The following is a 13,300-nucleotide window of genomic DNA, read 5'->3' as shown; positions in this document are numbered from 1 at the left end:
GGAAATCGGTGTGTGGAGGCCCAAATATTTTGCTGAGTCACCTATGACCTGTTCTCTCAGATATGGATGAGTAGCCAGTTTAAGAGTGGCACAGACTGTGGTCTTGAAGCAAATCGGCTGCAGGATGGCGTGAGAACAAATTTAAAAGGAGTACTAACTCCTGTGAAGTGCTGCTCTCCCTGATGCCGAGAACCACCTGTTGCTTCAGTCTGACGTCATTATGTCGCGTAGCTCTTGATGGCTCCCTCCACCCCTCGACACCCCCCCCCACCCCGCCCTAAATGCAACAATGTCCCTTTAAATGAGAAACAGTGTTGTAACAGTTATGGCAACAAATACTTCAGAGAGATTCACCCACAACTCATTTCCCAATCGGCATCTTTGCTAGGTGGGCTGAATGGATAGGGAGCTCTCAAATTACATTATTAACCTGAGGGAATATGGTCAGAAATGAAGTACTCCTGCCATAGAACAGTTAATTCGTAACTTTTAGCTTTTGCCTGTTAAGTAAGTTTCTGTTAGAAGGACAGTTTAAATTAAAAGGAATTCCAGTCAGACAGCTTTAGCTGATAAGTTACTGTACAGACACAGAACAAGTAGAGACCATCTTTGTTGATAAGAGTTGAGCAGAAGCAAAAACAGACTTCCTTTGTTAGATGAGAGGGCAGTATCAACTTCCATAAGTTGTTCAGCTGTGTGATAGTTGTAAGGTTAATGGTGCCATTGATTCGAAAGCTAGGATGGCCAACTCCTCCGAGAACATTGTTGAGGAATTTGGTCAAGTGATAACATAAGAAATAGGAGCAGGAGTAGGCCATACGGCCCCTCAAGCCTGCTCCGCCATTCAATCAGATCATGGATAATCTTCAACCTCAACTCCACTTTTCTGCCCGATCCCCGTATCTCTCGATTCCCCTAGAGTCCAAAAATCTATCGATCTCAGCCTTGAATATACTCAACTCAGCATCCATAGCCCTCTGGAGTGGAGAATTCCAAAGATTTACAACTCTGAGTGAAGAAATGCCTTATCTCAGTCTTACATGGTCGACCCCTTATCTTGCAACTATGCCTCCTAGTTCTAGACTCTCCAGCCAGGAGAAACAACTCCAGAGAGTACAGGCCCATTCTACTCAACCTCTCCTCATAGGACAAACCTCTCAACCCAGGAATTAATCTAGTGAACCTTCATTGCACTGTCTCTAAGGCAAGTATATCCTTCCTTAGATAAGGACACCAAAACTGTACACAATACTCCAGGTGAGGTCTCACCAAAGCCCTATACAACTGTAGTAAGACTTCCTTACTCTTGTACTCCAACCCCTTTGTAATAAAGGCCAACATGCTATTTGCCTTCATAATTGCTTGTTGTACCTGCATGCTAACTTTTTGTGTTTCTTGTACCAGGACATCCAAGTCTCTCTAGACACCAATATTTAATAATTTCTCATCATTTAAAAAAATATTATGTTTTTCTATTCTTCCCACCAGTGAATAACCTCATAATTCCCCACATTATACTCCATCTGCCACCTTCTTGCCCACTCACTTAACCTGTTGATATCCTTTTGCAGACTCTGTGTCCTCACAGCTTACTTTCCCACCTAGCTTTGTATCGTCAACAAACTTGGATACACTACACTTGGTCTCTTCATCCAAGTCATTAATATAGATTGTAATTAGCTGAGGCCCAAGCACCTATCATTGCGGTACCCCACTAGTTACAGCTTGCCATGTCATGAAAATGACCCCTTTATCCCTAATTCTCTGTTTCCTGTCCATTAACCAATCCTCTATCCATGCTAATGTGTTATCCCCAACCCCAAGCCCTTATCTTGCGTAACGAACTTAAGAATGGCATCTTATCGAATGCCTTTTGAAAATCTAAATATGCTGCATCTACTGGTTCCCCTTTATCTACCCGGCTAGTTACATCCTCAAAAAACGAATAGATTTATCAAACACTATTTCCCTTTCATAAAACCATGTTGACTCTGCCTAATCAGATTATGGTTTTTTAAGTGCCCTGTTACCACTTCCTTAATAATGGATTCCAGCATTTTCCCAATGACTGATGTCAGGTTAACCAGCCTGTAGTTCCCTGTTTTCTCTCTCCCTCCTTTCTTGAATAGCTGGGACCGTTCTAGAATCTAGGAAATTTTGGAAGATCATAGCCAATGCATCCACTATCTCTGCAGCTACCTCTTTTAGAACCCTCAGAGGTAGACCATCAGGTCCAGGGGATTTATCGGCTGTTAGTCCCTTTAATTTCTCAAGTACTTTTTTTCTACTGATAATAATTACTTTAAGTTCCTCACTCTCATTAGCCCCTTGGTTCCTCACTATTTTTGGTATGCTTTTTGTGTCTTTTACTGTGAAGTCAGATACAAAATATTTGTTTAACACATCTGCCATTTCCTGATTCCCCATTATAATTTTTCCTGTCTCAGCCTCTAGGGGACCAACGTTTACTTTTGCTGCTCTCTTCCCTTTTACATACTTGTAGAAGCTCTTATAATCTGTTTTTATATTTCTTGCCACTTCACTTTCATATTCTATTTTCTCTTTTTATCAATTTTTTGGTCATCCTTTGTTGGTTTCTAAAACTCTCCCAATCCTTAGGATTACTACTCTTCTTGGCAACATTATAGGCCTCTTCTTTCAATCTAATATTATCCTTAACTTCTTTAGTTAGCCATGGGTGGATCACTTTTCCCATGGAGTTTTTATTTCTCAGTGGCATGTATATTTGTTGAGAATATTGAAATATTTCTTTATATGTTTGCCATTGCTTTTCAACCGACATACCCTTTAATTTAATTTCCCAATCTACTTTAGCCAATTTGCCCCTCAACCCTATACAATTGGTTTTATTTAAGTTTAAGACTCCAGTTTTGAACTTGAGTATGTCACTCTCAAACTCAATGTGAAATTCTATCATATTATGATCGCTCTTCCCCAGAGGATCCTTCACTGAGAGATTACTAATTAACCCTGTCTCATTACACAATACAAGATCTAAAATAGCCTGTTCCCTGGTTGGTTCCATGACATATTGCTCGAAAAAACCATCTCGAATGCATTCCATGAACTCGTCCTCCAAACTACCTTTGCCAATCTGAAGAATTGGGCCTCTAATTGTCTCCAGTTGAATGAATTGATTGACAGTTCAATCAAGGTGAAGCTTGGGGAGTGATTCTTGTTAAAAGTGAAGTGCAGCTAATTGGATGGGCTAATACTTTGAAACATGCGGATTCTCACATTGCCAGAGTGGAAGAAAGGTAACAAAAAAGAGGGGTGTTAGAGTAGATACTTCAGAATTCGACAAGCTTGGCTAGCCGATCCCCTCGAGCTCAAACCTGTGACACAGTGAATTCTCTGATAATGCATTTTACTGTATGTCTCAAGTATGTGTGTAATTGTTAGTAATAGTTATCATTGTATATATGTCATTGTTGGTAATAATAGCTATCATTGTATGCTTAATTCCTATGAAAGCCAATAAATGTCTTTGATCCCTATTATCTTGTGGAATAACTTATAAATTTGTACGTAAGGACATCCATTCCCTAAACATAAGGTGATCAGCTAATTTCTAAGAGAATGGAGCCAGAGTTGGGCACCACCAAAAACATTTACACCTCACATCGGCACACGGGCCCCGTGTATAATTTATGCATTATTGTGTCTCTGTCATCCTAAATAAAGTTTAATAAAAGTAACGGCCATACAATGGGTTAGTGAATAAAAGTATTCACATACCCTCTTAGAAACACAGCCTGTTCTACCCAGAGGCAGCTCCAAGAGTGTTGACGCCTTCACAAAATAGACCAACATCTTCCTCATCTTAATCCACAATAGATATTGATAGTCATGGTTAAAATCACTATTTAAATGTTTTATTGGGTGTGATTATGACAAATATGAAGCATATGTCTAATTTTAGTTGGTAGCATTCCTTTAATTCAGTAGAGAGAAAGAGCACAATTATATCCACTGTACTGTTACACCAACAGTGACTATCTGTGATATTAGGGGAGATGGTGCACAAATGCTACTCTTTGCCAAGCATTCCTACTGCTGAAGAATGCTGTTAGTGATCCAGTTATTCCCAGTTGCAGGAATACTGCAGGCTGAGCTGTGAGACCCTTACCTAGTGGCATGATGGAGAGGTACTTCCCACGGAATTTGCTGGTGATGGTAATTTCCTGCCACAGGGTCCAGCCGTACTTAGAATAGACGTGGTGGGCAGCAGCAGGAGGATGATGGCTCACCTGCAAACAGGAGAGAGACATACATATAACCAGGTCAGGTCAGCAGAACGTGCTACAGTATTGTAAGCAGGTCAATGACTGGAGATGTCTTTGGGTTATTTCAAGTTGCTATATCTCAAAACACAAAGAAAATAGCAGTAAGGAATCTTTTCTTAATACATTCTAATGTATGCATGAACGCACATCGAGTGCTCCAAGATGCACATTCACCAGCTATAGACATTAGTGACAGTAATTATTGATGCCTTTAATAGGGTCTTATTTATAGATATGAAGATTCCAGATTGCAATCTTCAGTTTAATGGTGCTTTAGGGAATATGCAACATTGGTTCCTTATTAATCAGAGTCTAGCAGCCTTTTAAGTCCTGCTGATATGTGTAATAGTGTTATAACTGGATCAGTTAATGGTTCGAACCATTTATTTGGTCATTTAGTAACTATGAGCTAGATTTATCGATTATTCCGAGTCAAGGAAGGACAGAGCTGCCAGACTGGGCCTGCGGCAGGTGGTGAGCGAACCAACACGAGGGAAAAACTTACTTGACCTCATCCTCACCAATCCATCTGTCGCAAATGCATCTGTCCATGACAGTATTGGTAGGAGTGACCACTGCACAGTCCTCGTGGAGACGAAGTCCCGTCTTCGCACTGAGGACACCATCCATCATGTTGTGTGGCACTACCACCGTGCTAAATGGGATAGATTCAGAACAGATCTAGCAGCTCAAAACTGGGCATCCATGAGGCGCTGTGGGCCATCAGCAGCAGCAGAATTGTACTCCAGCACAATCTGTAACCTCATTGCCCGGCATATTCCTCACTCCACCATTACCAACAAGCCAGGGGATCAACCCTGGTTCAATGAGGAGTGTAGAAGAGCATGCCAGGAGCAGCAACAGGCATACCTAAAAATGAGGTGCCAACCTGGTGAAGCTACAACTCAGGACTACATGCATGCTAAACAGCGGAAGCAACATGCTATAGACAGAGCAAAGCGATTCCACAACCAACGGATCAGATCAAAGCTCTGCAATCCTGCCACATCCGGTCGTGAATGATGGACAATTAAACAACTAACGGGAGGAGGAGGCTCTGCAAACATCCCCATCCTCAATGATGGCGGAGTCCAGCACGAGTGCAAAAGACAAGGCTGAAGCATTTGCAACCATCTTCAGCCAGAAATGCCGAGTAGATGATCCATCTCGGCCTCCTCCAGATATCCCCACCATCACAGAAGCCAGTCTTCAGCCAATTCGATTCACTCCACGTGATATCAAGAAACGGCTGAGTGCACTGGATACAGCAAAGGCTATGGGGCCCCAACAACATCCCGGCTGTAGTGCTGAAGACTTGTGCTCCAGAACTAGCTGCGCCTCTACCATGCTGTTCCAGTACAGCTACAACACTGGCATCTACCCAACAATGTGGAAAATTGCCCAGGTATGTCCTGTCCACAAAAAGCAGGACAAATCCAATCCGGCCAATTACCGCCCCATCAGTCTACTCTCAATCATCAGCAAAGTAATGGAAGGTGTCATGGACAGTGCTATCAAGCGGCACTTACTCACCAACAACCTGCTCACCAATGCTCAGTTTGGGTTCCGCCAGGACCACTCGGCTCCAGACCTCATTACAGCCTTGGTCCAAACATGGACAAAAGAGCTGAATTCCAGAGGTGAGGTGAGAGTGACTGCCCTTGACATCAAGGCAGCATTTGACCGAGTGTGGCATCAAGGAGCCCTAGTAAAATTGAAGTCAATGGGAATCAGGGGGAAAACTCTCCAGTGGCTGGAGTCATACCTAGCACAAAGGAAGATGGTAGTGGTTGTTGGAGGCCAATCATCTCAGCCCCAGGTCATTGCTGCAGGAGTTCCTCAGGGCAGTGTCCTAGGCCCAACCATCTTCAGCTGCTTCATCAATGACCTTCCCTCCATCATAAGGTCAGAAATGGGGATTTTCGCTGATGATTGCACAGTGTTCAGTTCCATTCGCAACCCCTCGGATAACGAAGCAGTCCGAGCCCGCATGCAGCAAGACCTGGACAACATCCAGACTTGGGCTCATAAGTGGCAAGTAACATTCGCGCCAGACAAGTGCCAGGCAATGACTATCTCCAACAAGAGAGGGTCTGACTGCCTCCCCATGACATTCAACGGCATTACCATCGCCAAATCCCCCACCATCAACATCCTGGGGGTTACCATTGACCAGAAACTTAACTGGACCAGCCATATAAATACTGTGGCTGTAAGAGCAGGTCAGAGGCTGGGTATTTTGCGGTGAGTGATTCACCTCCTGACTCCCCAAAGCCTTTCCACCATCTACAAGGCACAAGTCAGGAGTGTGATGGAATACTCTCCACTTGCCTGGATGAGTGCAGCTCCAACAACACTCAAGAAGCTCGACACCATCCAGGACAAAGCAGCCCGCTTGATTGGCACCCCATCCACCACCCTAAACATCGACTCCCTTCACCACTGGCGCACTGTGGCTGCAGTGTGTAGTATCCACAGGATGCAATGCAGCAACAGCACTGTGGGAGAACCTTCACCACACGGACTGCAGCGGTTCAAGAAGGCGGCTCACCACCACCTTCTCAAGGGCAATTAGGGATGGGCAATAAATGCTGGCCTTGCCAGCGACGCCCACATCCCATGAACGAATAAAAAAAAATGCTCAAACCCAATGTCTCCCACTGGGTGGTGCAACGGGTTAGTCACTGTCCTTTTACCTCGAGTCTGAGTTTAATTCCAGCAAAGACTGATGGAACGAATATCTCATTTGTATACTGGCCTTAAGGATCCCATGTGAAATGAAGTTGGGCAGGCCCAATCCAGGTCTGAGTGGGCATGGACCCACAGCACAAAATTGCCCCAAGATTTAGCACAGCTTCGCAATCTCACTCAGAGGCTAGCTGATGTGGGGAGTAGGAATAAATCTCAATGGTATGGTGGGGGAGGGGGGGGGGAGCAGTCTTCTAAGGCTGGGACAGATTAGAGGGAGCTTTATTCTGTATCTAACCATGTCACATCTGGTCTGGGAGTGTTTGATACTCACACTGTGCTTGAAATGGGAAGTATCTCATGTCCCGTAAGTAATTTCCCTCAACTTGATGAACACAAACATTTTAAAACAAAAATTAAACAAAAAACTCCAAACACTTTCAAGACAAGGTCTGTCTCGGAGTGGGGGGATGGGGGTGCTGGGAGGAAGTTCGTGTGGAGCATAAACACAGGCATGGACCAGATGAGCTGAATGGCTCGTTTCTGTGCTGTAAATTTTATGTAGTTCTTGGTTCTGACCGAAGCTCTCCAACAGTAAAATTTAACCCAGTTGTGTAGCCATTTAGGAGATTCATTTCTTCCTGGAACATTGAGCAGGTGTTAAATGAGAGTTTATCTTTAATCCCTTTCTTTAGGACATTGGCAGGTTCAGATGTACCCAGGTTACTTTCTGTGAGGTCAGGCGTACAACTGAGTTGCCGGAGTCAGAACATACCTCCAACAATGCTGCTAAATCATCGAATTACTTCAAAATTAGACCTCGGCAACAGGCTTCACCTTGTCCAACCTCCTTTGGCCCTGCGTCCCAGCCTGTACCTAATGGTCCTCCGACTTTGGTTGCTGTGCATCCCCTCTCCTCCCACTTATCCAATGGTGCAGAGCCTGCAGCTGCCTTGACATGCCAGATCATCGACACAGATACCACCATCACACGAGAGGACACCACCCACCAGGTGCACGGTTCATACTCCTGTGACTCGGCCAACGTTGTCTACCTCATACGTTGCAGGAAAGGATGCCCCAGAGCATGGTACATTGGCGAGACCATGCAGACGCTGCGACAAAGGATGAACGGACACCGTGCAACAATTGCCAAACAGGAGGGTTCTCTCCCTGTCGGGGAACACTTCAGTAGTCATGGACATTCAGCCACCGACCTTCGGGTAAGCATACTCCAAGGCGGCCTTCGAGACACACGACAACGCAAAATCGTCGAGCAGAAATTGATAGCCAAGTTCCGCACCCATGAGGACGGCCTCAACCGGGATCTTGGGTTCATGTCACACTACACGTAACCCCACCAGCGAACAAATGTTATCTGTTTTTAATATAACGGGTCATTGACTGTCTTCCTTCTCTCTCTCTCTCTCTCTCTCTCTCTTTTTTGGGGGTTTGTATATTCGGTGGCCTTTTAGGTGACACCTTTCTGTCTGCTCACTGTGATTACTGCCCGTTGCCAAGGCAATCACCAGGCATTGTTCTGTGATTTTCAAATGCGAAGGATTCGAAAATGTCATTTCGACACGATTCACCTGAGGAAGGAGGAAGCCTCCGAAAGCTTGTGGAATTTAAAATAAATTTGTTGGACTATAACTTGGTGTTGTAAAATTATTTTCAATGAGCATGTAAGATTAGTGGCCTCAGCAGGGGAGGCCTCAGGCATGCCAACGGTGAGTCCTGTTGGAGCGCCTCTTAGGACTGCTCCCACTGATGATGCCATGGGACTGACTCATTACCACAGTCCAAGACCTGATAAAGCCCAGTTTCATACATTGGTAACAAGTTAGTTACAATCATCATTAGGGATCATACTCCTCATCACACTGCAATGACCCCTGTTTACAGAGATCGGTGGCCACCATCAGGACTCAGCCTCCAACAGCAGCATGAAGGCACAACACAGTCACTGCCAGTTCCTTGGCAGCATGTGTCTCTGGACCAGTGACAGGGGAGCACCTCAAAACACACAGGCCCCCACAGCCAGCACAGGTCAGGGTCTTCCTAGCACGGAGGCAGGCAACACATACAAATAGGCAGCCAGCGAAACCACAAGGAGATCTCTTAGGATGGCTCCACATATGCTATCTGGATGTTAATAGAACAGCAACCCTTTCTGTTGATAAAAGGGAGGGCACCATCTACAGGTACAATGAATGGAGCCTTGTACTCGGGAATGACATGTTTGAGATAGTAACTAGTGAAAGATTATTTCCACTGGTCAGTGAATCAGTAACAAGGGGGCATGAATTTATTATTACTAAAAGCATTAAGGGGGAGGTTCCAAGCAATTTTTATATGTAAAGGATTATTAGAACATGGAATGTATTACTGCAAGTAGCTACTAAAGCCAAAGCAACCAGGATGTTTAAGAGGAAATTATATAACAACTTACATTTATATAACATTCTTCATGTGCAGGAAGACATCTCACTTCACAATACGAAGGAAAGGGATATGGTGGTCACTGAGTTTAGGAAAAAAAAAGGGGAATGTAGAGGCAAGGATAGGCACCCAAACTAAGGCTGAAGAGAAGGGTTTGAGGAGGTTTTGAAAGATGGAGGAAACTGGGTAGAGATTTCCTGGGCCAGGAATGTAGTAGGTGAATGAGTGGTTGTTAGTGGTGGGGCAGAGGGTGCAAGGGAAAGGAGAAATCCAATTTTAGAGATGCGTGCACAGATGTTAGGGGTGAGGACTGGGTGTTGGGAATGTGGGACTGAGATTTTATAGATTTTTTATTGTTATGAACTCAAAAATGTCAGTCTGCCTCTTTAGTTGGTGAGGTGTCCCTATATAGAACTTGACGTACGCAGATCCAAGTTGAAGAAAGGACACCTCTTACATCTGTGATGCAGCAGTGAACTGCATACTGACTGACCCTACTGATGTCTCTTTCAGGTGCCTGGAAAGACCCAGGGCCATAGCAACTTCTGATGCTCCGAACCTCCCTGGCTACAGGCAATGCTACCGGAGGATTGGAGGACTGCTAATGTTGTACCGTTGTTTAAAAAAGGGAGAAAGAGATAGACCGAGTAACTATAGGCCAGTCAATCTAACTTCAGTGGTGGGAAAATTATTGAAATCAATTCTGAGGGACAGCATAAATCGTAATTTAGAAAGGCATAGGCTAATCAAGGTCAGTCAGCATGGATTTGTTAAGGGAAGGATGTACACAGATGAAAGTCTAATAATAAAGACAATGGCTCCAGCTGCCTCTCAGAGAACCCTCACCTGCTCACACAGCGAGCAGAAGCCGCTCTCCTCTAGCCGGTCCAGTTCAAAGGTCTCCCCAAGCAGAGGGTTAAATGGCTTTGCTGTGCGATGGACGGTTGTTGAGTAGGAAGACACGGAGAATGCAGCCACATAGCACATCTGCTCCGCGGGGCTGTCACACCGAGCTGCCTTGTCCAATAAATCGTGATACTCTAGATCTTCAGTTAGTCTCTGAAGCATCGATAAAGGCTCATTGAAATTCACCTGGAAGCAAAGAGAACATAAGCTAAGAGCTATGTTTAATAAAATCAGTGGTTGTTTAAGCCTTGAGAGGATGCAATTACACTGTGCGACATTAACAAGTGCGTTAATTGCTTTGTCAGCCGTGGCTCATTGGTAGCACTCTCTCCTCACAGTCAGAAGGTTGTGGGTTCAAGTCCCACTCCAGAGACTTGAGCACATAATGTAGGCTGACACTCCCAGTGCAGTACTGAGGGAGCACTGCACTGTCGGAGATGCTGTCTTTCGGATGAGATGTTAACTGAGGCCCTGTCCGCCCTCTCAGGTGGACGCAAGAGATCCCATGGCACTATTTCGTAGAGGAGCAGGGGAGTTCTCCTGGGTGTCCTGAGCAACCCAACGTCATTAAAAAAAATGATCTGGTCATTATCTCATTTCTCATATGCTGTTTGTGGGACCTTGCTGTACGCAAATTGGCTGCTGCGCTTTCTACATTACAACAGTGACTACTCTTCAAAAGTACTTCATTGGCTGTATAGCGTTTTGGGGTGTCCTGAGGTCATGAAAAAAGTGATACAATTGCAAGTCTTTCTCTCTATAATATTATTCAAGTTGACAGCATTATTCTCGTGACTGCAACCATTTACTCTATGTCAGTTATTCTGTAATACAAGTGTGGCATTCGGTTGAATACCAGACAATTTCTGCCCTTGATCTTATAAAGCATAATGTGTTCAGCCTAGCACAATAGAGAGTTGCTGTAGGTTTCGAATCTGTTGCTACTAATGTTGATTTGACAGTTCTACAGTGATATCTGATCTCGAATCCATGTGCTTGTAGAATTTATTTGAAGACTTTCCTGAACCTTACTGCACTATCCCAGTCACCTTTTATTTTCCTCATATTTTATCATAAATTCAAATCACTCCATCTCTCTGAACTCCAATATCCTTTCTTTGTGGATGCAGCAGGTGGTGCTGTTCTATGCCATGGACGTTAGGTGTAGAGAACAGAACGGGGCTAAATAGAATCACGGAACAGTTACAGCACGGAAGGGGGCCATTCGGCCCATCGAGTCCGGGCTGGCTCTATGCAAGAGCAATCCAGCCAGTTCCACTCCCCTGCCCTATCCCCGTAGCCCTGCAAATTTTTTCCTTTCAAGTACTTATCCAGTTCCCTTTTGAAGGCCATGATTGAATCTGCCTCCACCACCCCTTCAGGCAGTGCATTCCAGATCCTAACCACTCGCCACGTAAAAAAGTTTTCCCCTCATGTTACCTTTGGTTCTTTTGCCGATCACCTTAAATCTATGTCCTGTGGTTCTTGACCCTTCTGTCAATGGGAACAGTTTCTCTCTATCTACTCTGTCTAGACCCTTCATGACCTTGAATACCTCTATCAAATCTCCTTGCAACCAGCAGGATGGAGTCTGCCCATTTTGCATTTCACCTAATAGGCATTTTCACAGCTTCATGTCTTTCTTTAAAAGCAGGCTGGGATTCTATACTGACACTAACTTTTAGCAATGCTATTTATTGAAAAAACAGTCACAGTATTAGACAACTCAAATTTATCAGCAGTTTTATTTCTTCATTAAAGAAAGATCTGTGATCAGAAGGATTATTTTTTGCTCACAGAGCATGATAAAAGATTAGTTTGTGTATGTGTAGGTATGGAAATGTGTGCTTGACCTTGGTTGGAGTCTGTGTAAGACTGCATATGAAGGCTGTGCTTGAGGGCATCAGTCTGTGAGCACGTGTAAAGGCCTGTGGGAGCGCAGGGGCCTGAGGGAGCGCATCAGATTAATCCATTTTTTTCCCCCCTTTCCCTAAAGTGGATTGTTCTCCTCCCAGCAGCCTCCATCCCTGCCTGAGAGATGGATGGTCCATTTCCTTTCAGGCTTCCTGCACCTTTGCTCTGAAACGGACTTGAAGTTTGTGATTTAGTAAACATCGGAGTACAGCGATGCAATGTCACAGTGTTGATGCTCATTTTATCGATGCAAGCGTTTTATTTGCATCGCATTCAAAAAATCTTTTTAAAACCATGATGGGATGAGGTGGGATTGGCAGTATAATGGGTGAAGCACTGGCCTCATTTCTGGGACCTGAGTTTGAATCTAGTCCAGACTGATTGGATTAAAATCTCCTCTCCCTGATAGCTGGAGCAGCCTTAAATAAAATGAGTTTGGGAAATCTTAGTTAAGTTCCTACTGAGCATGGGCCCAAAGCATAAAATGGCCCTTAATTAGATTGCCAATGTCACACAGAGATGCTGGAGAATTGCTGGTGTGGGAAATGCAAATGCTACACTGGCCCGTAGGGGTGGTCGTCTGTGCTAAAACACACAGTTGGGGCAGAGTTGAGGGAACTTTACACTGAATCTAACCATGCCATACCTGGCTTGGGAGAGTGGATGTGGACACTGGGTGCCCTAATCTCACCTCGATGAGCAGGAAATGTTTAGGACGACAAAATGCATTTTCAACAATCACTGCATGGAGGACAGAGTCTCTGGGCAAACCTAGTGGGGCAACATACTGGACAGTACAGATGGTTTCAGAGCCACACAGCTAATTAATACATCCTGTGTCAGGTGCAGCACATACACATTTAAGTTTTAATTATCTAATTTTATATATTTTTTTGCCTTGTTTTTTGGTTGCCAGCCAAGAGACAGGCAGACATTCTACAAAGGTAACTCCAGACCCATTCCATGTAATAAGAGAAGTAAGTGTGGGATAGTATCTAGGGAGCCCTGATCACAATATAATAAGATTTAAGATAATGGTTGAG

At 44.4% G+C, this 13,300-nt stretch overlaps 1 protein-coding gene across 8 annotated transcripts in view; it reads right to left on the bottom strand.

Moving 5' to 3' along the window:
• The window catches only part of LOC137342013 (oxysterol-binding protein 2-like), a 286,909-nt gene that overhangs the window by 15,511 nt on the left and 258,098 nt on the right, over positions 1-13,300 (bottom strand). For all 8 annotated transcript variants that reach the window (XM_068005597.1, XM_068005599.1, XM_068005598.1 and 5 more), the window contains 2 exons: positions 10,284-10,529; positions 4,151-4,271 (listed from right to left, as the gene is read on the bottom strand). In XM_068005597.1, coding sequence (XP_067861698.1) covers positions 4,151-4,271; positions 10,284-10,529 — 367 coding nt within the window. The remainder of the gene's footprint in view (positions 1-4,150; positions 4,272-10,283; positions 10,530-13,300) is intronic.

The sequence above is a fragment of the Heptranchias perlo genome, chromosome 25 (genome assembly GCF_035084215.1).
Source record: "Heptranchias perlo isolate sHepPer1 chromosome 25, sHepPer1.hap1, whole genome shotgun sequence".
Lineage (NCBI taxonomy): Eukaryota > Metazoa > Chordata > Chondrichthyes > Hexanchiformes > Hexanchidae > Heptranchias > Heptranchias perlo.
This window is presented reverse-complemented; position numbering and strand designations above follow the sequence as displayed.